This window comes from Pholis gunnellus (assembly GCF_910591455.1).
Source record: "Pholis gunnellus genome assembly, chromosome: 15".
Lineage (NCBI taxonomy): Eukaryota > Metazoa > Chordata > Actinopteri > Perciformes > Pholidae > Pholis > Pholis gunnellus.
Genome location: NC_136542.1, coordinates 18,036,277 through 18,062,533, shown reverse-complemented (window position 1 = coordinate 18,062,533; position 26,257 = coordinate 18,036,277). Strand labels below are relative to the sequence as shown.

The following is a 26,257-nucleotide window of genomic DNA, read 5'->3' as shown; positions in this document are numbered from 1 at the left end:
CTGCCTAAGCACAGAGACAATCCAGTCGACTACTGGATAAGACTCAACAAACCTCTCAGTACTACATTAAGCACTTTAAAGCTGTAGTTAACAGGAGGCAGAGCCTCTACCACCAGGGTGTACCCAGGTGTACTGCATAGAGTGATTAGGATGTGATTTGTTTGTTTCTACATCTCCCATCGCACCTGAACCCTGTATGCTCGCTAAAAAATAAATGAAATATAAAACCACCAGTCCAAGGTCTCTTGTTGTCTCCTCCCTACTTCTGTCCTGCAGCTGCGCTCTTAACGCCGCTCTTGCTTGTTGGCACACATCTTTGCAGCAAAAATGACCACAGCTGGTAAAGTGAGTACAAGCCAACATATTTTGTGGTCTTCTTATTAGTTTTTAGGTTTTTTTGCAATATGTTTTTACAGGATCTCGTTTAGTCAAATGGTTTATTTGGGGCGCGCTGTTTAATGAGCCATGTAGAATAAAATGTTGTTTATGAAATATCAACATTTTAATCTTAGCTTTGGTTGCTTTTTCTGATGGAAGCGTTCGTCACATGTGATGGGTCGGGAAGATGAAAATCTGACAATAATTATGGTTTTCACAGCGTCTGGCTACAACAAACGGTGTAGTTTTTGCGCTTCTTTAAAGAAATCATGCTTTTCCATCCTGTCAGTGGGTTTTGGGGTTCAGAGGGTTATTTATAAAGTACCTGTCTTTCTGTCTCTTACTTTCTATCTGTCTCTCTGTCCCCTCTGCTTCAGTGAAATATCTCGTCCTATTTTGACTTGGCACAGTTTTGAGGTATCAGGTTTGTGTAACTATTTATACAGTCAAGGCCGAGGGAATAGTTAGCCAAAATGCAAAAAACACTTGATTAATAAGTATATGAGACAACTGATTTACTCAGTGGTGCTTGCTAAACCTTCTTTCCTTTTTATTCTGTTCAACTTCTGTTAATAAGTCCTTAAGCCTTCACAACTGGATAGCAACTCAAGGAACTGATCAGATGGCTACAGGAGCTTTTTAAAACTCAAAATTCACTTGTGTGACTTTAAAACTGTTGTTTTTCATGTTTGCTTTTGGATGCAGCTGGGTCAGAGACAATGAAACCATTAGCTGTTAAAACATAAAACCCAAACTAATTTGCAATGTGGCAGGCAGTCTGTTGATCTGACATTGAAATGGGCCTCTAGGTGAGAGTTTGCTTTCAATTATAGCACATAGGGTTGCAACATAATATGCTGGTTCTTGCTAATGTAGCATGTTTCTTTTTACAGTCTCCTAAAAGTTCTGTCTATACTCGCAGACAGCGCGCGAGCTCATAGCATGATCGTTTCTACTCAATCTCTACTGTGAGCTGCATTAATCCCTGAAACGCCAGAGAGCGTACAAACAAAATGAACTGTGAGCAATCAAAAAGAAAACGAGTGAAACCCATAGATATGCCCCATAGACTGTAGGACCCGTAATTACGTCTTTTTGTGGAGCGCGCCTCGTGCCGGCTTCCCTACAGCGAGTATAAACTAAGCTTCAGTGTTCAGAGTTCAACAAAGGTTGGGGCCTTGGGGATTTTTTTTTGAGACCCTGTGGTTTAAAAGTCTCCAGTAATATTTGTCATATCTCATGCTGGGTAATTTAATGTGTTGTCACTGCCCTCTAGGTCATCAATTGCAAGGCAGCAGTGGCGTGGGAGCCCAACAAGCCTTTGGTGATTGAGGAGATTGAGGTAGCCCCGCCCCAGGCCAATGAGGTCCGCATCAAGGTGAGAGACGTCCACTAACAATCACTACTTTGGGGTGGCTGTGGCTCTGAATGTAGAGCAGATCGTCCTTTAATCACAAAATCCTGCTAAATGCAACTTACCGGGTCCATTTAGTGATACGTTTGATATTAACGCTACAGAAAAGTGACAATATAATGTGAAAGTCTTGCTAGTACTGCTGAACCCAGTGAGAGTGAACTCTCCTCAGTCCGGCCGTTAAATCCTTTGTGTTTTCATTATTTGCTTACTGTCTTCGGTGCAGATTGTGGCGACTTCGGTGTGCCACACGGACCTGTACCACCTGTTAGAGAGTATGCCTAAAGACGGCTTCCCAGTAGTCCTCGGCCACGAGGCAGCCGGCGTTGTAGAGAGCGTTGGGCCTGGAGTCACCGAATATCAGCCAGGTAAGTTTTGAATAGTACAATATTTATTCTTTACGAGAGTGAGATGAGAAGATTGATATGTCTCATGTCTGTTGAGTACGGAGCTTGGATGTGTTTAGCTTAGCTTAGCATAACGTTTTGAAACAGCTAGCTTGGCTCTGTCCAAAGTTCAGAAATAAAGGGACATAGTTGTCAAGTTTTGTTAAAAAATATTTTGACTTTTTGAAACAGACCTCTTAAGGTGTTAACAAGTTGTCTCCTTAATCCGTCCATTAACAGTTTTACAGGTATTAGTGGAAATGTATGAGGGTTGTAAATTGAGGTCAATCTGTGCCATAGTTTTATTTTATAATGAAAGTTGGAGAGTAATGTGACTATAACATGGCAACATTGTTTTTGTCTTTCAGGAGACACGGTCATTCCTCTGTTCAAGTACCAGTGTAGAGAATGTCGCTTCTGTAAGAGTCCAAAGACCAACCAGTGTGTGAAATCATGGTGAGCTCAATAAGCACTAATACACTCTTCTGTCTCAACTATTGATTTAATTCCTGATGGGTATGTTCAAACGCTTCTAGACAAACATTGTATTCAACAGCTCTCTATCAGTATAGCTGTTACAGTTGCTAAACAGTAGAACAGGGTTTGGAGCTGATTACAAATAGTTGTAGGCAGCAGAATGAATTCCATGGTTCATTTGGCTTACAGGCCATAAGCCAAGTCCAACTTGGCCTCATCCAAACCCCCCTGGGAGAAGTTAAGTATCACTTACGTGTGAATTTCATCCAACACTGAGAGCTCATTGGACAAGGGCCATAGGCACTTCAGCAGATTTCCTGTTCTACAGCCTGACGTCACAGCATTTATAAAGACCAGCGCTGCCGTCCCGTCCGACTCGCGTTAGTGTAAATGTTTGCTTTTTAAAAAAAATGTAGGTTATAGTCTTAACTTCTCGGGACGAACAATAGACTGTTTGTTTGTTTTTGTTTTGTTTTTAGCCTGAAGGAGGGAACGGATAACTTCTATGCCCCGTTCTCTCCCTGTTAACTCCGACATTTTGCCGGTCATAAGGAAGAAGAATTGCCTTAATTTCCGAGAAGAAAAAAAAACTCTGCCACACAGTTTATCACCGCTCAGATTGCTGCTCCGGATCCTGAGTTTTAACCAAAAAACTCGAAGGACCACTTCGACCACGATGAATTAAGAGGCGTGGAGTCAGGGCATAGTTGGGTCATAGTGTTTGTTTTGTTCCAAATTGACTGTATTGTTAAAACGTATTCTTGTGGATGTTCACGGACCGCCGAGTTCCATTAGTGCTGTGAAAAAACTACTGTTGTGTTCCATACTGCTGCAATAACAAGTGAAGTTGTTAATTGGGACTTTATCAGTTTAAAAGACCAAAACTGAAGCTGGCTGACTCTAAGTTCGCCAGTCGGGGTTCTGTGTGATCGAGAAGCAGTTTCCGTATTTTATTGCGGCGGTGAGGATCTGCCTTGTTTTGAGTTTTTTTTTCTTTTACTAACCCCCAAACACACGCACCGCACAGTCACACACATTTACTGGTTTGGGTAACTATTTCAGACATGTGTGTGTATAACCACGGTCTCGTAGCCTCGCGCCATTTTGGAGTCTCGCGCGGGGTGGTCACGGAGCAGACTACCCCCTCCATATTGATAGTCTTATCTACCTCCGCCATATTGTTTGTAGCCTCACAGGGCATGGCCACATTTAAAATTATATCCGCCATTGTCTGAGTAGTTTCTAGCTTCTCCCACACACGCACGCACACACTCTAACCAAAGATTGTTTGTTGATTTTAAATAGTAAGCTCGTAATTGTATAATGGTTGTTAATTTGAGATATTATTTGACTTGATCATTATTACTGGAATTTAATAAACTTGTTATACTTTAATAAAGAACAGCTTTATATTTGCTGATAACCAAACACGCTCCTGATCCCAACAGTTTAGATCTTGATTTGTTCTTGATTTTTGGCATGTTGCAAATATTCATTGAACCTATACGTGAGAGCGGCGCTCAAATTGTTGTCCCTTTTTTTTTTTCCACATCAAAACATTGTCTTGTTCAGGTCCATTGGTCGTCTGCAGGAAATGTCACCATTAGACTCCAGGTTCACCTGTAAGGGAAAGAAGGTGCTGCAGTTTTCAGGAACCAGTACCTTCTCCGAATACACTGTGGTCAACCAGATGGCTGTGGCTAAGATCGACCCTGCTGCCCCTCTGGACAAAGTGTGTGTCCTTGGCTGTGGGATCTGCTCAGGATACGGAGCAGCAGTCAATACTGCTAAGGTGCGTCTGTTTGACTGTCAGGGCACTGTCAGTGGCACTAAAGTATCTAGGGAGAGTTTCAAGAACTAAGAGGTCCGACCTACAGAGCCATGTGGACTGAACTCTGTTGTATCGTAGGTGGAACCGGGCTCCACATGTGCTGTGTTCGGTCTGGGAGCTGTGGGTTTGGCTGCAGTCATGGGCTGCAAGGCTGCAGGAGCCAAGAGGATTATCGCAGTTGACATCAATCCAGAGAAGTCTGAGAAGGCCACGGTGTTCGGAGCGACCGACTTCGTGAACCCCAAGGATCACAGTAAACCCATCAGCCAGGTGCTGTCCGAGATGACCGACGGAGGAGTGGACTTCTCCCTGGAATGTGTCGGGAATGCGGGAGTCGTGGTGAGGCAGATAGAGGATTTTGAATAGAGATTTTAGGTAAATTGGCTCATTATACTTAAGATCTATGCTGTTTCTCCATCTAGCGCAGTGCCTTGGAGTCTTGCGTGAGAGGTTGGGGCGTCAGTGTGATAGTTGGGATGAGCTTGACCGACGTATCTACTAACCCCTTTCAGCTCATCTCTGGACGCACATGGAAGGGCTCTCTGTTTGGAGGTGAGACAAATATGACCATCACTCTGGTAACTAAATGGCTGTGTGCTCATGTTCTGCAACTCGCTAGTAAGTTAGTTGTATTCTAGATAAGACTGATTGTGTCCCTCAGGCTATAAGGGTAGGGATGGCGTGCCTCAGATGGTCAAAGCCTACCTGGACAAGAAGGTGATGGTGGATGAGTTCATCACTCACAACATGACTTTGGACCAAGTCAATGATGCCATTGATCTGATGAAGCATGGCAAATGGTAGATGTACACTCCCATTCTTTCTCCTCTATTCATGGCTCAACAACACCGATCAATTAAAAGGTGCACGTCTCCTCATTTCACTTTTACTTTTGTTCCACAGCATCCGGACGGTCATGACTGTTTCTCCACAATGAGACAACTGTGTTGCTTTCAATGCTACTCTTTAGTGGATTATCTGCTGTGATCATATAAGTGAAAGCTGGAACATCTTGAAGTGTATTTAGAGCAAAATAAATAGTCAACATCTGAATGGCTTCCGTGTTTGTGTCCTGGTGTTGTTGAGTTGTATGCTGATGATCAAGTGTCTGTTGTAGTCTATCATTTTGTCTGCTACTTTATACCACTTGGCGCCACTGCAGTAAAGCAGGTGCTAGTTAAGACTCAGCAGTTGACTGGTCTTATTTTTTTTTGGTAAAGTTCCGGAATGACCTGGAGGTATCAAAGCAGCAACCATAGTTAGAGCTGCTCGACTTCTCTAAATGCTGAGGAAAGGTGCTTCAATGCTTCCTTTCTCATCTCCTTCAGCATAGGCTACACTGAATCAACCTTTAGGAAAGTAAAGGAGATAATGACGTCCCACAATTCGTTGACGGCAACATTTAAAGTGATTTACATCAATAACATCTTCCATGACATAGTGTAAGTGAAGTTGGATTCTCTCAGCATCGTAGTTTCCTTTTCCGAAGTCTCTTTGAATACTCCCCATCTGATCTCATGACATCACTTGTCTCGCTCCAACTCTCTGTCACTGTGGGGGTACATTTTCTGTCCCAGAACCTGGGACACCTGCAATGTACTACCTGCAAAGAAAATGTACACATGCATGCAGAAATACAACACACAAAAGGACACAAACACACCCACTCCCATACACTGACTATATGTTTGCTGGCTTGTATAATCATTTTTGTCATGTTGCTACGTTTATGAATTGTCTCGCAATAAAAAAATACAACTAACTTTGGCCTCTGGTACATAAATGATTACCTCTATTACTCAAATCCTGGATCCCATTCTGTCCAACTGAATCACATTTAGTTATCCTTGTGATAATACATTGTTCATAGATTTTGTCTACCTGCAAAGCCCTATAAAATCTGTCCCTGACCTACTGAGCAAGTGGTGAAGTTACACCATTGGTTGGCCCAGTGTTGGAGTTGGCCATTGCTCCTTCAAAATGAACAGACATGAACCTGTCAATTACGTCCTTGGGGGGGCTTTTGCGCAATCCATCGTTTTCTTTCTTTACATTTTTTGAATTTATGATTTCCACAAAATGAACCTTGATTGCCAGCCTCCAGCTTCCCCCCTCAAACATACACACATGTACACAGTCTCACATGCACACAATAAGATAGGACACTAACGTTGCTGCTTTTTTCAACATTTGACTGTATTGAAATAAGGTCTCCATTAACAGTATTCTATCAAATTGATGCAAAAATAGGGGGCACCATCATGTGACTAAAAAATTATAAATTTCTCCTTTATATATTTTACATTTTTCCTCAAGTGATTTATAGAGCAGATATGCATGCTGTAGCAGCCCCCCCCCCCCCCCCCCCCCCCCAAAAAAAAAAACAGTAAACATTGATATAAATTAACTGGTCTGAGTAAATCTGATTTTAAACCACGGCCTTTTCTTAGCCTAACTTAGCACTTTTGTCTAAACCTAATCAAGTAGTTTTGTGGCGTAAGTACACCTAACTACCTAAGTGAACCGACGTTGGAAGTTGATTTAGATAAGACACTGTATGTATGTAACGAGCTGAAACTGTACGTTTCTTGTGAACACGGAAGTTTATTTTGAAAAGACACTATGCATCTAAAAAGCTGAATTTGACACACCGTCCCTGAGTTTCGGCGGAGAAAACTTTTCGGTCTAAAGGACCTTCATCAGAGCATACAGGGTTCAGGAGGAAGAGGAGTGGTAGAAACAAACATAATACACCCCAATCACTCTATGCAGTACACCTGGGCACACCCTGGGCTCGCCCAAGGGAGCTTTTTTGGATTGACACTTTAGCAGTGGCAGGCCGTGCATTTTATACCTGGGCCTTCAGTGCTGTCCGACTAAAGTTGAATCACCTCCTAATAACCTCATTATGACGCCACAGCTACGGTTATTATTTGTTTATAGGGGTGTAACAATACACGTATTCGTACTAAACCTTACGAAACGAACAATATGTTTGAACAATGCAAACGTGCATTTGGAAAACAGCCCAAACTGATTAAATTGTCCGGACAATAACATGACGGTATGCTTCGTAATTAATAAATAAAAAAAAGAATCTACACCACACAAAATGCAAAAAATGTCATAATTTCTTCCATATCTTTCAATTTGAACTCTTACTACTCCGACTAAGTTTCATTTCACAATAGTCACGCGCTCGCTCTCTGACCAATCACAGCACACGCTGCACCTTATTGCAGAGCTGCTCCTTAAAACTGAGCTGCACGTTAATGCTGACGTACTTGTAGGCCAGCTAGCAGCTCTGGCACGTCAAAGAATACGCCCAACATGTCAAACTAAAGATCTGATTGGTTGAAGACTATGACAATCAACAATATCATTCCCATTTACTGAAACAAAGGGATTCACTTCTGAGTCTGAAGGCCTCAGACCTCTCTTCTTACCTAGAGACATAGGGGTGAAATCTGATTGGATAAAAGCTCTACTTAAAACAAGCTGCACTGGAAGCAGAGCAACTGAGGAAGACAGTAGCTGTGCACCCTTTGCACAGGGTATAAGAACAGCTTTGTTCCAGCAGCCATCACTCAGGTGAACAAACCATAGCATAGTGCACAGCTGCTATAGAAACGTTTCTGTACTTATTTATTTTATTTATTGATTGCCTGATTTTTAGCCTTGTGTACTTGTTATCATGTTTGTCTTGTTGTCTGTGTTGTTTGTAATGTCTGGTGAGATGGATACCTTGCTCTCTATTGCAAACCAAGTCTACCTACGGGTACCAATAAAAGTAACCTGAACCTGCAATGAGAAAATAAGATAATGGGAAAAATATTTTTATAAATTATAATATAATATATATTTAAGAAAAATTATTAAATTATAAGATAGCACCTTTAGGATCGCAACGAATGACGGCACGTATGAGCCTCCCTCACCATCACAAGAAGAATAAACTAGTTGTATGAAAAGGAGAGGACTTCAAAAGCGATGGCGTTACAACGTGCACCAGCTGTTGCTCTCACTGGAGACTACTGGACATCGCTGGGTAACCATCATCACCTCGGAGTTACAGTCTATTATATTGATGAACAGTAGAGCTGCATTCACATGACCTGACTGTCATGAAAACAGAAGACAGACATTTTGCTGAAACGTGCGCGGAACATTTTATTCATGTTGTACAGCAGTGGAACGTTTCAAATAGAGTCAGCACACTGAGTACAGATAGTGCAAGAAATATAACTGCTACTATGTAGAGGGAATACTGCTGTTAAAAATCACCTTATTTGTTTAAAGTATTTGCAAACCAAATATTATTGCCCTTTTTCTTCATATAGCAGTACTTTTAAAATAAAAGTGCGCAATACACTACTTTTGAATTAATTATTGAACTTTGCCATAACAATGCGATTAATTTGCAAAGAAATCATGCGATTAATCGCGATTACAAATTGTAATCGTTGCCCAGCACTGATATTTATATAAATTATATACACACATACATACATACAGTATATACTGTTGGAGCGTCAACATGGTAAATTAAATATCATTTTATTATGCGCATTGTAGTATTTGTATTATGCAGACATTTTGGAAAACTGGTGAAGAACTTAACACAACGCAGTAAAGTATTTAGTAAATGTACCTGCATTCATGTAGCAACTAGTAACATGATAGTTTTGACATGTAGACAACAAAATCACATCACAAACAAGAAAGAGGTTGATACCATTTATTTTGCTCTTGACATGTTTAGCTTTTATTTATGAACACTGTAGGTGATCATCAAAACCTAATTTACTGAATAGTATTGAGTGCTTAATGTCAGGCATGTGTAATGTGAAACATTTGAAATATGATTTTACTATGAGCATTGTAGTATTTGTATGATTATTTTTCTGACATTTTGGAAAACACAGGTGAAGTATTTGATTACTTTGGGGTCATTGAAAGCATCGTAGTAGTCTCATTGTGGAGAAACAGTCATGACCGTCCGGATGCTGTGGAACCAAAGTAAGAGAGAAATGAGGAGACCTGCACATTTTAATTGATCTGTGTTGTTGTTGAGTCATGAATGGAGGAGAAAGAATGTGAGTGTACATCTACCATTTGCCATGCTTCATCAGCTCAATGGCTTCGTTGACCTGATCCAAAGTCATGTTGTGAGTGATGAACTCATCCACCATCACCTTCTTGTCCAGGTAGGCTTTGACCATCTGAGGCACGCCATCCTTACCCTTAAAGCCTGAGGCACACAATCAGTCTTATCTAGAATACAACTAACTTACTAGCGAGTTGCAAAACATGAGCACACAGCCATTTATTTACCAGAAATTTGTCAGTCAGTGATGATGGTCATAATTGTCTCACCTCCAAAAAAAGAGCCCTTCCATGTGCGTCCAGAGATCAGCTGAAAGGGGTGAGTAGCAACGTCTTTCAAGCTCATCCCAACTATCACGCTGACGCCCCAACCTCTCACGCAAGACTCCAAGGCACTGCGCTAGATGGAGAAACAGCATAGATCTTAAATATAATGAGCCAATTTACTTAAAATCTTTACGCAAATCTTTTTCATCTGCCTCACCACGACTCCCGCATTCCCGACACATTCCAGGGAGAAGTCCACTCCTCCGTCGGTCATCTCGGACAGCACCTGGCTGATGGGTTTACTGTGATCCTTGGGGTTCACGAAGTCGGTCGCTCCGAACACCGTGGCCTTCTCAGACTTCTCTGGATTGATGTCAACTGCGATAATCCTCTTGGCTCCTGCAGCCTTGCAGCCCATGACTGCAGCCAAACCCACAGCTCCCAGACCGAACACAGCACATGTGGAGCCCGGTTCCACCTACGATACAACAGAGTTCAGTCAACATGGCTCTATAGGTCGGAGTATGTTGTGCGCCATACTGTATTAATCAATAGAAAGGTCTCTCCAAATATACAGGCACTTAACACAAAAGGCATCATTCTGTTATAATTTTAAATAATGATGTAAGCAATCCCCACCAGTCACACAGACGCACCTTAGCAGTATTAACTGCTGCTCCGTATCCTGTGCAGATCCCACAGCCAAGGAGACACACTTTGTCCAGAGGGGCAGCAGGGTCGATCTTAGCCACAGCCATCTGGTTGACCACAGTGTACTCAGAGAAGGTACTGGTTCCTGAAAACTGCAGCACCTTCTTTCCCTTACAGGTGAACCTGGAGTCTAATGGTGACATTTCCTGCAAACGACCAACGGACCTGAACAAGACAATGTTTGATGTGAAAAAAACTGCAAAACAATTTGAAGGTTCAATGAATATTTGCAACATGCCAAAAATTAAAAACAAATCAAGATCTGAACTGTTGGGATCAATCAGGAGCCTGTTTGGTTATCAGCAAATATAAAGCTGCTCTTTAAAGTATAACAGAGTTATACAACAAATATTTGCAACATACCAAAAATCTAAGAAAACAATCCAAGATCTAAACTATCGGTCCTGTGGTATCATCAGTCAGTAACTAAAGTGTTCCCAGTTCCTTAATCATCTCTGCATACCAACTGTGTGATCCAACCAGTCCTGCATCAAGCAAACACTTTTTGATTTACTATGCGAGCAGATTTCTACTATCCTTTGCCTCAGAGATTGTTGGAACAAGGCCCGTAATAGTGAATCCTGCATTTCTGTGGAACGCAGTGTAGTGTCCTCAAAGCTTTCTCTGACAAACTTGTTATCTGTGTAGGTCACAGACTTCCCCAACATCCCTGATTCTCGGCCCCAGGTTACCAGCCCTCAGCCCAAGCCTGCTAGTCCACTACATTCCTGTCTTGAGCTGGCTTTCCTGCTACCCGACTATCCAGATCCTGCTTTTCCTGAGTCGGCGAAGCAGCTGCCCACATCCTCCAAGCCTTCAAAGAACTGTTCGGGGAGCCACCCTGACATATCGCAGTCATTCGTTGAGGGTACTCGCTTGAGTCATCATAGTGGCAATGCTGTGTTCTGTCTGCCAGTTACCTACCAGCAATTTGGACTCTCTGCCTGTAAGCCATTTACAATGAACCACTGAATTCATTTTGCTGCCTACAGCTGTTTGCATTTGGCTCCAATCCCTGTATAGCAACTGTAACAGCTATACTGATAGAGAGCTGTTGAATACAATGTTTGTCTAGAAGTGTTTGGACATACCTTTTGAACATACCCAGCAGGTATGAAATCAATAGTTGAGACAAAAGAGTGTATTAGTGCTTATTGAGCTCACCATCCTTTCTCACACTGGTTGGTCTTTGGACTCTTACAGAAGCGACATTCTCTACACTGGGAGATGAACAGAGGAATGACTTTGTCTCCTGAAAGACAAAAACAATGTTAAGCTAAGCTAAGCTAAGCTAAACATGTCCGAGCTCCGTACTCAACACACAGACATGAAACATACATTTTGTCATCTCACTCTTGTAAAGAAAGCAAATAAATGTAATCCAAAATATTCTACTATTCGAAATTGACCTGGCTGAAATTCAGTGACTCCAGGTCCGACGCTCTCTACAACGCCGGCTGCCTCGTGGCCGAGGACTACTGGGAAGCCGTCTTCATGCATACTCTCGAACAGGTGGAACAGGTCAGAATGGCACACCGCAGTCGCCACAATCTGCACCAAAGACAGTAAGCAAACAATGAAAACACAAAGGATTTAACGGACGGACTGATGAGAGTTCACTCTCACTGGGTTGAGCAGTACTAGCAAGACTTTCACATTATATTGTGCTTTTTATGTAGCGTTAATATAAAACATATCACTAAATGGTAAGTTGCATTTAGCAGGATTTGGTGATTAAAGGACGATCTGCTCTACATTCAGAGCCACAGCCACCCCAAAGTAGTGATAGTTAGTGGACGTCTCTCACCTTGATGCGGACCTCATTGGCCTGGGGCGGGGCTACCTCAATCTCCTCAATCACCAAAGGCTTGTTGGGCTCCCACGCCACTGCTGCCTTGCACTTGATGACCTAAATTACCCAGCATGAGATATGACAAATATTACTGGGACTTTTAAACCACAGGGTCTCAAAAAAAAATCCCCAAGGCCCCAACCTTTGTTGAACTCTGAACACTGAAGCTTAGTTTATACTCGCTGTAGTGAAGCCGGCACGAGGCGCGCTCCACAAAAAGACGTAATTACGGGTCCTACAGTCTATGGGGCATATCTATGAGTTCCACTCGTTGTCTTTTTGATTGCTCACAGTTCACTTTGTTTGTACGCTCTCTGGCGTTTCAGGGATTAATGCAGCTCACAGCACGTTGAGTAGAAACGATCATGCTATGAGCTGTCTGCGGAGGCTTGCATTAGGCGCCATGTGCGAGTATCGACAGAACTTTTAGGAGACTGTAAAAAGAAACATGCTACATTAACAAGAACCAGCATATTATGTTGCAACCCTATGTGATATAATTGAAAGCAAATTCTCACCTAGAGGCCCATTTCAATGTCAGATCAACAGACTGCCTGCCACATTGCAAATTAGTTTGGGTTTCACAATAAAAACATTTTTTGTTACGTTCTAACAGCTAGTGGTTTCATTGTCTCTGACACAGCTGCTCCTCCAAAAACAAACATGAAAAGCAACAGTTTTCAAATCTACACAAGTCATTTGTTATTTGAAAGATTTTTGAAGTTCATTTTGAGTTTTAAAAAGCTCCTGTAGCCATGTTATCAGTTCCTTGAGTTTCTACCCAGCTGTGAAGGCTTAATGACTTATTAAAAGAGAAGTTGAACAGAATAAAAAGGAATGAAGGTTTAGCAAGCACCACTGAGTAAATCACTTGTCTCAGGTACTTATTAATCAAGTGTTTTTTTGCATTTTGGCTAACCATTTCCTCGGGCCTTGAAATTATAAACAGTTACACAAAACTGATACTTTAAAACTGTGCCAAGTCAAGATAGGATGAGATATTTTATTGAAGCAGAGGTGACAAAGAGACATATGGAAAGTAAGAGACAGAAAGACAGTTACTTTATAGATAACCCTCTGAACCCCGAAACGATGGAATGGAACGGAAGGAATGGCATGATTTCTTTAAACAAGCCATAAATCTACATTGTTTATCCTAGTCAGACGCTGTAAAAAACATCATTATTTTTCCATCACATGTGACAAACGCTTTCAATCTGAAAAAGTAACCGAAGCTAAGCTTAGAATTGTGATATTTCATCAACATTTTATTCTACATGTCTCATTGAAAATCTCACCCCAAATAATATGTTTGAAGTCACCAGATCCTGTAAAAACTTATTGCAAAAGAACAAACAAAAAACTAACAAAAACACCACAAAATATGTTGGATTGTACTCACCTTACCAGCTGTGGTCATTTTTGCAGCAAATATGAGAGAAAACCAGCAAGACAGGACTTAAGAGAGCAGTTGCATGACAGAAGCAGGGAGGAGAAGCAGGGAGGAGACAACAAGAGAATTTGGTCCTGTGGTTTCATGTTGCAACAGAACAAAACTATTTGGCAAACCTTCAGGGTAGAACAACTCCAATAATCCCAACTGCCCCGGCTGCTTTACAGCCCATAATTGCTGTGAGGCCCAGTGCCCCTAAGTCAACCACTGCACAGGGCGAGCCGGCTTCTGTATCTAACTCTACTTAAACATCCAGAGGAGACAGAATTGAGTTTCTAGATTGTTATTCTTTAGATATCCTTTATCTTCTTTGCCTTTCAAATTATCCAAGACTCTAGCCAAGAGGCAGAACTGTGGACTGTGTTCAGCCCAATGAGATGGAAATCTGATTTTCAAACAAAAAGTGAATCGTTTTTTCGGACCAACACATTCTCACTCCCAACTCGTGAAATACCGACACTTGGTCAATGGCCCTGAGCTTCAAAGTCTGATGGTTTAGGGAGAGTTTTGGATGTGTCAGGGACGGTGTGTCATTTTATGCTTGTTTCATGCATAGTGTCTATTCAAAATAAACTTCAATGTTCACAATAAATGTACTGTTTCAGCTTGTTATTGCATACAGTATCTTTAAATGAACTTACAACATTGGTTCACTTCGGTATTTAGGTTTACTTACGCCACAAAACTACTTGGTTAGGTTCAGGCAACAAGAGGCTAGTTAGGCTTAGGAAAAGACCGTGGTTTAGGTTTAAATAAGTATGTTTGTTATGCAAAATAACTACATTTATTACTTAACTGGCATCAGTAAAAATAAGTCAACATTAGTTTCACACGGGACATGAACAGCGATGTAAAGGGTGAAAGTCATTTGTTTATTAGAGGTGCTAAACTCCAAACGCAGAGCACTAATTTAGCAGCAAACAACTTTCTTCAGTGTATGTTGTCATCTGAGCTTCTCTGTGTTTGTTGACGTAGCCGGTCCGGCAGTGCGTGTGTGTGTCCCACTCACTAGCTAATGGCTAATTCGGCGTCCTTACCATCCAAAAGTCACTCTCGCCTGCTCTACGAGGACTTTCTTGCTCTACATCAATTGCTCTGTCCAGTACTGATGCTTAACGATGCCTCAGTGAGTCAGCTTGACATGCCGAGGCGAGGAGCACTAGGTTAGCCACGGTATTTGACAAGTTTGGGGTCAGAACAGGTTTTTCAACCAATGCTGTGCTTTTTTTTTAACATTGTGAAAAGACACTTCCCAACTCCTACACATTGCAAGAAATGTGTAATTACCTCAACGTTTTATGACATTTATCTTTGACACATCACTTTTATCGCTCCAACAACCTTCAAAGAAAATGTACACATGCATGCAGAAATACAACTTTAACTTTGCACTCTGGTACATAACTTGCATAATAAATTGTTAACTTTATTACTCAAATCCTGGATCCCATTTTGTCCACCTGAATCACATTTAGTTATCCTTGTCTGTAGATTTTATATTACATTATTCATAGATTTTGTCTGTAACTGCAAAGCCCTATAAAGTCAGTCTCTGACCTTCTGAGTAAGTGGTGAAGTTACACCATTGGTTGGCCCAGTGTTGGAGTTGCCTCATTGGCCATTGCTCCTTCAAAATGAACAGACATGAACCTGTCCTCATCAATTACAATCTTGGGGGGGCAATCAATGGTTTTTTTCCGTTACATTTTTATAATTATTTACTATGATTTCCACAAAATTAACCTTGATAGCCAGCAACACACATGTACACAGTCTCACATGCACACAAGATAGGACACTGACGTTACTGCTTTATGCAACATTTGATTGACCATTGAAATAAGGTCTCCATTTATGTAAATGGTCAAACAGTATTCTATCAAATTGATGCAAAACTAGGGGCACCAGCATGTGACTAAAAAAATATAAATTTCTCCCTTTTGTTTTTTCCTCAATGGTCTACAAGTGATTTATAGTAGATATGCATGTTGTAGCAGCCCCCACCCCCAAACAAAAACATTGATATAACTTAACTGGTCTGAGTAAATCTGACCTTAAACTGTTTGTCAACACTTGTCACACAAAACACAATGCTGGAGACATTTCAGTTACACTACACATCGTACACCAGGGGTGTCAAACATACGGCCCACAGGCCGGATCCGGCCCGCCACATCATTTTATGTGGCCCGCGAATCCACCAGCAAAAAAAAAATTTTAAATCGCGCACGGCGGAGCTCCTTCCCGAACCGGGCGCACACACCTCCACCAGCGTATGTGGCAGCAGCAGCAGCAGCAGCAGCAGCAGCCCCCCTCCCCGCCGACGACGAAGGAGCAGCACCCCCCCGCCGACAACCGGCCCTTCGGGGGCAACCATGATGCCGATGCGGCCCCAGAGCAACAATGAGTTTGACACCCCTGTTGTACACACTGTAGTGGACTGAATGAATAAAACGCTGGACGGTTTAATTTAAGCAAAAAGCCACTAGAGGCCATGTTTTACAGTGATTTTACAACAGCTAAGGGGCATTTTGTGGTATATAAAGTAATATAATATATCTCAGTAGCGGGCATTGTACGATCAGTAGTAGCCATCTTGAATTTCTATACACAGGGAATGCGTTGATTAGTCAAAAAAAGAAATATAGGTCCTTTTCCTAGATGTTTTTCCTTGACCAAAATACAAAAAAACGTCATGAGATCAGATGTGAAGGAGTATTCATGGAGACTTAGGAAAAGGCAACCATGGTGCTGAGAGAATCCCACTTAATTTACAGTATGCAATTATATGATGCAGATGCATGTCACTTTAAATGTTGCCGTCAACAAATTGTGGGACGTCATTATCTCCTTTACTTTCCTAAAGGATGGTTTAGTGTAGCCTGAAGGAGATGAGAAAAGAAGCACCTTTCCTCAGCATTTAGAGAAGTCGAGCAGCTCCAATTATGGTTGCCGCTTCGATACTTCCAGATCATTTCACTCAGTTAGGAACGTTCCCCCCAAAAAAGAACAGTCGACTGCTGACTCTTAACTAGCACCTGCTTTACTGCAGTGGCGCCTAGTGGTATAAAGTAGCAGACAAAATGATAGACTACAACAGACACTTGAACATCATCAGCATACAACTCAACACCAGGACACAAACAAGGAAGCCATTCAGATGTTGAGACCATTTATTTTGCTCTTAAAACACTTCGACATGTTCCAGCTTTCACTTATATGAACACAGCAGATAATCCACTAAAGAGTATCATTGAAAGCAACACAGTGGTCTCATTGTGGAGAAACAGTCATGACCGTCCGGATGCTGTGGAACAAAAGTAAAAGAGAAATGAGACCTGCACCTTCTAATTGATCTGTGTTGTTGTCGAGTCATGAATGGAGGAGGAACTATAGAAGTGTATATCTACCATTTGCCATGCTTCATCAGATCAATGGCATCGTTGACCTGATCCAAAGTCATGTTGTGAGTGACGAACTCATCCAGCTTCAACTTCTTGTCCAGGTAGGCTTTGACCATCTGAGGCACGGCATCCCTACCCTTATAGCCTGAGGCACACAATCAGTCTTATCTAGAATCCAACTAACAAGCGAGTTGCAGAACACGAGCGCACAGCCATTTAGTTACCAGAGTGATGGTCATATTTGTCTCACCTCCAAACAGAGAGCCCTTCCATGTGCGTCCAGAGATGAGCTGAAAGGGGTTAGTAGATACGTCGGTTAAGCTGTTCCCAACTATCACGCTGACGCCCCAACCTCTCACGCAAGACTCCAAGGCACTGCGCTAGATGGAGAAACAGCATAGATCTTAAATATAATGAGCCAATTTACCTCACATTTTTATTAAAAAAATCGTTTCTATCCGCCTCACCACGACTCCCACATTGCCGACACATTCCAGGGAGAAGTCCACTCCTCCGTTGGTCATCTCGGACAGCACCTGGCTGATGGGTTTACTGTGATCCTTGGGGTTCACAAAGTCGGTCGCTCCGAACACCGTGGCCTTCTCAGACTTCTCTGGATTGATGTCAACTGCGATAATCCTCTTAGCTCCTGCAGCCTTGCAGCCCATGACTGCAGCCAAACCCACAGCTCCCAGACCGAACACAGCACATGTGGAGCCCGGTTCCACCTACGATACAACAGAGTTCAGTCAACATGGCTCTGTAGGTCGGACCTCTTAGTTCTTAAAACAACTCCCTAGATACTTTAGTCCCAATGTTGCATTTCAGATGTTGTACAGAGCAGTGTGTGTTGGGGGGGATTCATTACAGCAGGCTTTAACCTTCAACAATACATGTTGGACTATCCCTGACAGTCAAACCTTAGCAGTATTAACTGCTGCTCCGTATCCTGTGCAGATCCCACAGCCAAGGAGACACACTTTGTCCAGAGGGGCAGCAGGGTCGATCTTAGCCACAGCCATCTGGTTGACCACAGTGTACTCAGAGAAGGTACTGGTTCCTAAAAACTGCAGCACCTTCTTTCCCTTACAGGTGAACCTGGAGTCTAATGGTGACATTTCCTGCAAACGACCAACGGACCTGAACAAGACAATGTTTGATGTGAAAAAAACTGCAAAACAATTTGAAGGTTCAATGAATATTTGCAACATGCCAAAAATTAAAAACAAATCAAGATCTGAACTGTTGGGATCAATCAGGAGCCTGTTTGGTTATCAGCAAATATAAAGCTGCTCTTTAAAGTATAACAGAGTTATACAACAAATATTTGCAACATACCTAAAATCTAAGAAAACAATCCAAGATCTAAACTATCGGTCCTGTGGTATCATCAGTCAGTAACTAAAGTGTTCCCAGTTCCTTAATCATCTCTGCATACCAACTGTGTGATCCAACCAGTCCTGCATCAAGCAAACACTTTTTGATTTACTATGCGAGCAGATTTCTACTATCCTTTGCCTCAGAGATTGTTGGAACAAGGCCCGTAATAGTGAATCCTGCATTTCTGTGGAACGCAGTGTAGTGTCCTCAAAGCTTTCTCTGACAAACTTGTTATCTGTGTAGGTCACAGACTTCCCCAACATCCCTGATTCTCGGCCCCAGGTTACCAGCCCTCAGCCCAAGCCTGCTAGTCCACTACATTCCTGTCTTGAGCTGGCTTTCCTGCTACCCGACTATCCAGATCCTGCTTTTCCTGAGTCGGCGAAGCAGCTGCCCACATCCTCCAAGCCTTCAAAGAACTGTTCGGGGAGCCACCCTGACATATCGCAGTCATTCGTTGAGGGTACTCGCTTGAGTCATCATAGTGGCAATGCTGTGTTCTGTCTGCCAGTTACCTACCAGCAATTTGGACTCTCTGCCTGTAAGCCATTTACAATGAACCACTGAATTCATTTTGCTGCCTACAGCTGTTTGCATTTGGCTCCAATCCCTGTATAGCAACTGTAACAGCTATACTGATAGAGAGCTGTTGAATACAATGTTTGTCTAGAAGTGTTTGGACATACCTTTTGAACATACCCAGCAGGTATGAAATCAATAGTTGAGACAAAAGAGTGTATTAGTGCTTATTGAGCTCACCATCCTTTCTCACACTGGTTGGTCTTTGGACTCTTACAGAAGCGACATTCTCTACACTGGGAGATGAACAGAGGAATGACTTTGTCTCCTGAAAGACAAAAACAATGTTAAGCTAAGCTAAGCTAAGCTAAACATGTCCGAGCTCCGTACTCAACACACAGACATGAAACATACATTTTGTCATCTCACTCTTGTAAAGAAAGCAAATAAATGTAATCCAAAATATTCTACTATTCGAAATTGACCTGGCTTAAATTCAGTGACTCCAGGCCCAACGCTCTCTACAACGCCGGCTGCCTCGTGGCCGAGGACTACTGGGAAGCCGTCTTTAGGCATACTCTCTAACAGGTGGTACAGGTCCGTGTGGCACACCGAAGTCGCCACAATCTGCACCGAAGACAGTAAGCAAACAATGAAAACACAAAGGAATTAATGGACGGACTGATTCAGCAGTACAAACAACACTTTCACATTATATTGTCACTTTTCTGTAGCGTTAATATCAAACGTATCACTAAATGGACCCGGTAAGTTGCATTTAGCAGGATTTTGTGATTAAAGGACGATCTGCTCTACATTCAGAGCCACAGCCACCCCAAAGTAGTGATAGTTAGTGGACGTCTCTCACCTTGATGCGGACCTCATTGGCCTGGGGCGGGGCTACCTCAATCTCCTCAATCACCAAAGGCTTGTTGGGCTCCCACGCCACTGCTGCCTCGCAATTGATGACCTATAGGGCAACACATTAAATTACCCAGCATGAGATATGACAAATATTACTGGGACTTTTAAACCACAGGGTCTCCAAAAAAAATCCCCAAGGCCCCAACCTTTGTTGAACTCTGAAGCTTAGTTTATACTCTCTGTAGGGAAGCCGGCACGAGGCGCGCTCCACAAAAAGTAATAACGTAATTACGGGTCCTACAGTCTATGGGGCATATCTATGGGTTCCACTCGTTGTCTTTGTGATTGCTCACAGTTCATTTTGTTTGTACGCTCTCTGGCGTTTCAGGGATTAATGCAGCTCACAGTAGAGATTGAGTAGAAACGATCATGCTATGAGCTTGCGCGCTGTCTGCAAGTATAGACAGAACTTTTAGGAGACTGTAAAAAGAAACATGCTACATTAGCAAGAACCAGCATATTATGTTGCAACCCTATGTGCTATAAATGAAAGCAAACTCTCACCTAGAGGCCCATTTCAATGTCAGATCGACAGACTGCCTGCCACATTGCAAATTAGTTTGGGTTTCACATCAAAAACATTTTTTTTGTTATGTTTTAACAGCTAATGGTTTCATTGTCTCTGACCCAGCTGCATCCAAAAGCAAACATGAAAAACGACAGTTTTAAAGTCCACACAAGTGAATTTTGAGTTTTAAAAAGCTCCTGTAGCCATCTGATCAGTTCCTTGAGTTGCTATCCAGTTGTGAAGGCTTAAGGACTTATTAACAGAAGTTGAACAGAATAAAAAGGAAAGAAGGTTTAGCAAGCACCACTGAGTAAATCAGTTGTCTCATATACTTATTAATCAAGTGTTTTTTGCATTTTGGCCATTCCCTCGGCCTTGACTGTATAAATAGTTACACAAACCTGATACCTCAAAACTGTGCCAAGTCAAAATAGGACGAGATATTTCACTGAAGCAGAGGGGACAGAGAGACAGATAGAAAGTAAGAGACAGAAAGACAGGTACTTTATAGATAACCCTCTGAACCCCAAAACTCACTGACGGGATGGAAAAGCATTTCTTTAAAGAAGCGCGAAAACTACACCGTTTGTTGTAGCCAGACACTGTGAAAACCATAATTATTGTCAGATTTTCATCTTCCTGACCCATCATGTGTGACGAACGCTTCCATCAGAAAAAGCAACCAAAGCTAAGATTAAAATGTTGATATTTCATAAACAACATTTTATTCTACATGGCTCATTAAACAGCGCGCCCCAAATAAACCATTTGACTAAACGAGATCCTGTAAAAACGTATTGCAAAAAATAAATAAATAAATAATAAGAACACCACAAAATATGTTGGCTTGTACTCACTTTACCAGCTGTGGTCATTTTTGCTGCAAAGATGTGTGCCAACAAGCAAGAGCGGCGTTAAGAGCGCAGCTGCAGGACAGAAGTAGTGAGGAGACAACAAGAGACCTTGGACTGGTGGTTTTATATTTAGGGCCCGAGCCGCCGACAACGTCGGGCCGGCGAAGGCCCTATTGAGTTTCTAGGGGTTCTTATTCTTCTGATTCTTATTTTTGTAGGGAATGAGCTAGTAGGGGCACTTGCCATGCATGAAAACTCACCAAATTTGGACACCTCTCAGGTGTGGTGGAGAAACTCTGCTGCGCAAGGTTGCATACTTGTGTGTAAAAAAATGGCTCTCTAGCGCCCCCTACAAAGCGGACCGGCCACGCCCCTCGGCCAGTTTTTCCGATTGACTTGAAATTCAACACACATGTCCTAATCCGCTAGATCTAAAAAAAAGCCTCTCAGACCCCTAAGCTCCGCCTACTTAGATTTTCCGCCATCTTGAATTTAGTGTAAAACACATCTTTGCGAACTCCTCCTACACGCTGGTTCCTATTGCTACCAAAATTGCTGTGGATCATTAGTGGATGTAGATCACTCAGAATTATCAAAAGCTTTTTGATATCTATTTGCGTTGAAAAGATATGGACCAATGAACTTCCTAGGGGCGTGGCTTAATATCAATACACATAACTTCTCAATCCATTGTCGAAAATTCACGAAACTTTCAGCATATGTGCACATCGCATACCGTAACATACCCTGAGACTTTTGTTGCATTCAACCAATAGGGGGCGGTACAGTAAACCCGCAAAGTTGTGTTTTTTGGCACTTTTCGCATTTTGCAGCCTTCGTATTTTAACGAACTCCTCCTAGAGCATTTATGCGATCGACTTCATATTTGTTCAGGGTGCTCTTAAGACCTTTGTGATTAAAAATTATTAAAAGCTAGCGCTTTCATCGAAGAACCTTGACGTGGCGTGGCGGCCATTTTGCATCATTTTTATGAAAAATCAAGTTGTTATAACTCTAAGGTACATTAACCAATACACACAAAACTTCTTGTGCATGAAGCCTCTTCAAGCATGAACACACACAAATTAAAAAAATTTCAATAACTCATAGCGCCACCTACTGGCAGAAGGCAATGTTTTTTTTTAGACTTTCATTTATTCCTCCTAGCCACGTGACCCGATTAGTCTCAAATTGTGCTAGGATGGCCTTAAGACATTGATGAAGAATCGCCATAAGTATTGTGAGTTTTCGTTGAACGCTGTTGCCGTGGCGACGCATCGTTCGCCATGCAAAATTGAAATTGTTATAACTCCAAGGTACAATATCCAATTTGCACAAAACTTCTTGTGCATGATGCCACTTCAAGCCTGAACATACCTGATTTGAAAAAATTCAAAAAACTCATAGCGCCACCTACTGGCTGAAGGAAATATGGTTCAATAGGTTAGGATGCTCAGAAATTCATAAAACTTTGCACATGTGTCAAAGGCATCGGAAGAAATATGTGATATGATTTTTGGCCTTGTCCGTTTTAAATTGCCTCTGTAGCGCCCCCTACAATATTTCAAAAGAGCAGCCCCGGCGCTACGTTTGAGCTACATGTACGAAACTCGGTGGGCACATGTATCCTCTTGAGACTTAAAAATAAGTCTCTTGGCACCATGCTCTAAAACCTACCGAAGTCGGCCATTTTGATTTTGGTGTCATTTTTCCATAGCATAGTAGGTTGGGATGCTCAGAAATTCATGGCACTTTGCACATGTGTCAAAGGCATCGGAAGAAATATGTGGTATGATTTTTGGCCTTGACAGTTTTAAATTGCCTCTGTAGCGCCCCCTACAATATTTCAAAAGAGCAGCCCCGGCGCTACGTTTGAGCTACACGTACGAAACTCGGTAGGCGCGCGTATCCTGCGGAGACTTAAAAATAAGTCTCTTGGCACCGTGCTCTAAAACCTACCAGAAGTCGGCCATTTTGATTTCGGTGTCATTTTTCCTCAGCATAGTACTATTTGCAAAGCATCGTTTCCGGCATCGGGCGGTCCCACGCGGGATCGACGACGTCTCGCTCGCGGACGCGCAGTCCAGCGGTCGCGGACGTTCTCCGACGCGCAGGCCGGAGTCCGCCGCCGGCCCCGACGCGCAAGGGAGGCGAGGGCCCGTTCATCACTGCTCGCAGTTTTAATTCATTTATTTTTTTAGCGAGCATACAGGGTTCAGTTGCGATGGGAGGTGTAGAAACAAACAAATCACATCCTCATCACTCTATGCAGTACACCTGGCACACCCTGGTGGTAGAGGCTCTGCCTCCTGTTAACTACAGCTTTAAAGTGCTTAATGTAGTACTGAGAGGTTTGTTGAGTCTTATCCAGTAGTCGACTGGATTGTCTCTGTGCTTAGGCAGAGTGGCATAGAAGTCTGCTAGAGGGAGAAATGAGGGAGCGACACTGAAGTAGTGGAGAAGAACATTGTATATCAGTGCAGGTTTTTGTTTAACATGCTCCTGACAGTTTAGATCTTGATTTGTTTTTAATTTTTGGCATGTTGCAAATAGTCATTAAACCTTCATATATGTGAGAGCGGCGCTCAAATTGTTTCTCCCTTTTTTTTCACATCAAAACATTGTCTTGTTCAGGTCCGTTGGTCGTCTGCAAGAAATGTCACCATTAGACTCCAGGTTCACCTGTAAGGGAAAGAAGGTCCTGCAGTTTACAGGAACCAGTACCTTCTCTGAGTACACTGTGGTCAACCAGATGGCTGTGGCTAAGATCGACCCTGCTGCCCCTCTGGACAAAGTGTGTCTCCTTGGCTGTGGGATCTGCACAGGATACGGAGCAGCAGTCAATACTGCTAAGGTGCGTCTGTTTGACTGTCAGGGATAGTCCAACATGTATTGTTGAAGGCTAAAACCTGCTGTAATAACCCCCCCCACACACACACACGCACACATACACCTGTAATGGTAAAATATGTATTAAGTATCATAATGGTAAAATATATTCTAGTATATTGGGATGTTTTGAAAGATGTTGTTCATGGGAAAGTAGAGATATACAGAAAAGAACACTGCAGTCCTACAGAGGTATTTAATCAGTTCATGAAACCAATGTCCTGTCTTCCAAGGTCGTTCATATGCACACACGAGAAGAAGATGAAAGGAAACATTGTTTTTGACCTCTGTATGAAACTGACTCCCAGTTGAAGACTCAAAATAATGAGCAGAACAAATCAACCCGTGTCCAAAAACCTATACTCCCTTTCTTATGATGTAACTAAAGGCGTGACTTCTTGTATGCATGAAATATGATGTGCCTTGTATTTTTTTGAAAGTGGTCTGCACAGTTCACTGAGATATGTGTCTGTGTGTCCGCTCTCCTGCTTGCAAGCAATAAATTGACTCTTACTACTCTGAGCATTCATCAGACTCTGTTTATTTAACCAACTCTTATCCCGCATCTACATAGAAATATTCCACAACACACCGCTCTGTACAACATCTGAAATGCAACATACTGTCAGTGGCATTAAAGTATCTAGGGAGTTGTTTTAAGAACTAAGAGGTCCGACCTACAGAGCCATGTTGACTGAACTCTGTTGTATCGTAGGTGGAACCGGGCTCCACATGTGCTGTGTTCGGTCTGGGAGCTGTGGGTTTGGCTGCAGTCATGGGCTGCAAGGCTGCAGGAGCCAAGAGGATTATCGCAGTTGACATCAATCCAGAGAAGTCTGAGAAGGCCACGGTGTTCGGAGCGACCGACTTCGTGAACCCCAAGGATCACAGTAAACCCATCAGCCAGGTGCTGTCCGAGATGACCGACGGAGGAGTGGACTTCTCCCTGGAATGTGTCGGGAATGTGGAAGTCATGGCGAGGCAGATATAAAGGATTTTTTATAAAGATTTTAGGTAAATTGGCTCATTATATTTAAGATTCATGCTGTTTCTCCATCTAGCGCAGTGCCTTGGAGCACCCCTTTCAGCTCATCTCTGGGCGCACATGGAAGGGCTCTCTGTTTGGAGGTGTGACAATTATGACCATCACTCTGGTAACTAAATGGCTGTGTGCTCATGTTTTGCAACTCGCTAGTAAGTTAGTTGTATTCTAGATAAGACTGATTGTGTGCCTCAGGCTTTAAGGGTAGGGATGCTGTGCCTCAGATGGTCAAAGCCTATCTGGACAAGAAGGTGATGGTGGATGAGTTCATCACTCACAACATGACTTTGGATCAGGTCAACGAAGCCATTGAGCTGATGAAGCATGGCAAATGGTAGATGTACACTCACATTCTTTCTCCTCCATTCATGACTCAACAACAACACAGATCAATTAAAAGGTGCAGGTCTCCTCATTTCTCTCTTACTTTGGTTCCACGGCATCCGGACGGTCATGACTGTTTCTCCACAATGACCCCTAAGTAATTTACCATTATATGTTGTACAAAATCTCTACATAATAGTCACACAAATAATGCACTGCACATTATAAACTGATCTTTTAATTATGTACACTATATATGCCCGACTCTGTGCACTAAATACTATTCAATGGATTAGATTGTGAGAATCAGCTGCAGTGTTCAGGAGCAAAAGCTAAACTTAAAGAGCAAAAATAAATGGTACAAACAGAAACTCTGTGGCTTTCTTGTTTTTGTTCTGGTTTTATTGTGTCACAGGCCCAGCATTTACGGTTCCACAGCATTGTCCGTCATGCCTCTGAATGCTTGATTAAACTTAAAGTGTCAGTTTTCCCTGAGATCTACTCAGACGAGCCGAATTATATCACTGTTTGTTTAACT

The 26,257-nt window shown here is 42.4% G+C and overlaps 4 protein-coding genes across 4 annotated transcripts; 2 read left to right on the top strand and 2 right to left on the bottom strand.

Moving 5' to 3' along the window:
* Window positions 1-230: 230 nt before the first annotated feature.
* Window positions 231-6,160, top strand: LOC306707225 (alcohol dehydrogenase 1-like). Its single transcript, XM_079174610.1, has 9 exons — window positions 231-345; window positions 1,655-1,756; window positions 2,019-2,160; window positions 2,547-2,634; window positions 4,228-4,447; window positions 4,565-4,825; window positions 4,909-5,038; window positions 5,148-5,286; window positions 5,390-6,160. The coding sequence occupies exons 1-9, from the start codon at window positions 328-330 to the stop codon at window positions 5,421-5,423; spliced, it is 1,134 nt and encodes a 377-aa protein (XP_079030736.1). The 5' UTR covers window positions 231-327; the 3' UTR covers window positions 5,424-6,160.
* Window positions 6,161-9,210: 3,050 nt separating this feature from the next.
* On the bottom strand, window positions 9,211-13,896 carry LOC306707220 (alcohol dehydrogenase 1-like). Its single transcript, XM_079174604.1, has 9 exons — window positions 13,825-13,896; window positions 12,378-12,479; window positions 11,980-12,121; window positions 11,735-11,822; window positions 10,516-10,735; window positions 10,077-10,337; window positions 9,863-9,992; window positions 9,599-9,737; window positions 9,211-9,492 (listed from the first exon to the last, which is right to left on the bottom strand). The coding sequence occupies exons 1-9, from the start codon at window positions 13,840-13,842 to the stop codon at window positions 9,459-9,461; spliced, it is 1,134 nt and encodes a 377-aa protein (XP_079030730.1). The 5' UTR covers window positions 13,843-13,896; the 3' UTR covers window positions 9,211-9,458.
* Window positions 13,897-17,034: 3,138 nt separating this feature from the next.
* Window positions 17,035-21,605, bottom strand: LOC306707221 (alcohol dehydrogenase 1-like). Its single transcript, XM_079174605.1, has 9 exons — window positions 21,468-21,605; window positions 20,047-20,148; window positions 19,664-19,805; window positions 19,419-19,506; window positions 18,200-18,419; window positions 17,747-18,007; window positions 17,530-17,659; window positions 17,286-17,424; window positions 17,035-17,182 (listed from the first exon to the last, which is right to left on the bottom strand). Exons 1-9 carry the CDS (start codon window positions 21,483-21,485, stop codon window positions 17,149-17,151), a joined length of 1,134 nt encoding a protein of 377 aa, XP_079030731.1. The 5' UTR covers window positions 21,486-21,605; the 3' UTR covers window positions 17,035-17,148.
* Window positions 21,606-24,097: 2,492 nt separating this feature from the next.
* LOC306707334 (alcohol dehydrogenase 1-like) lies at window positions 24,098-25,733 on the top strand (the record flags this gene model as incomplete). Its single annotated transcript, XM_079174727.1, has 4 exons — window positions 24,098-24,318; window positions 25,069-25,329; window positions 25,415-25,481; window positions 25,582-25,733. Exons 1-4 carry the CDS (start codon window positions 24,121-24,123, stop codon window positions 25,731-25,733), a joined length of 678 nt encoding a protein of 225 aa, XP_079030853.1. The 5' UTR covers window positions 24,098-24,120.
* Window positions 25,734-26,257: the final 524 nt, after the last annotated feature.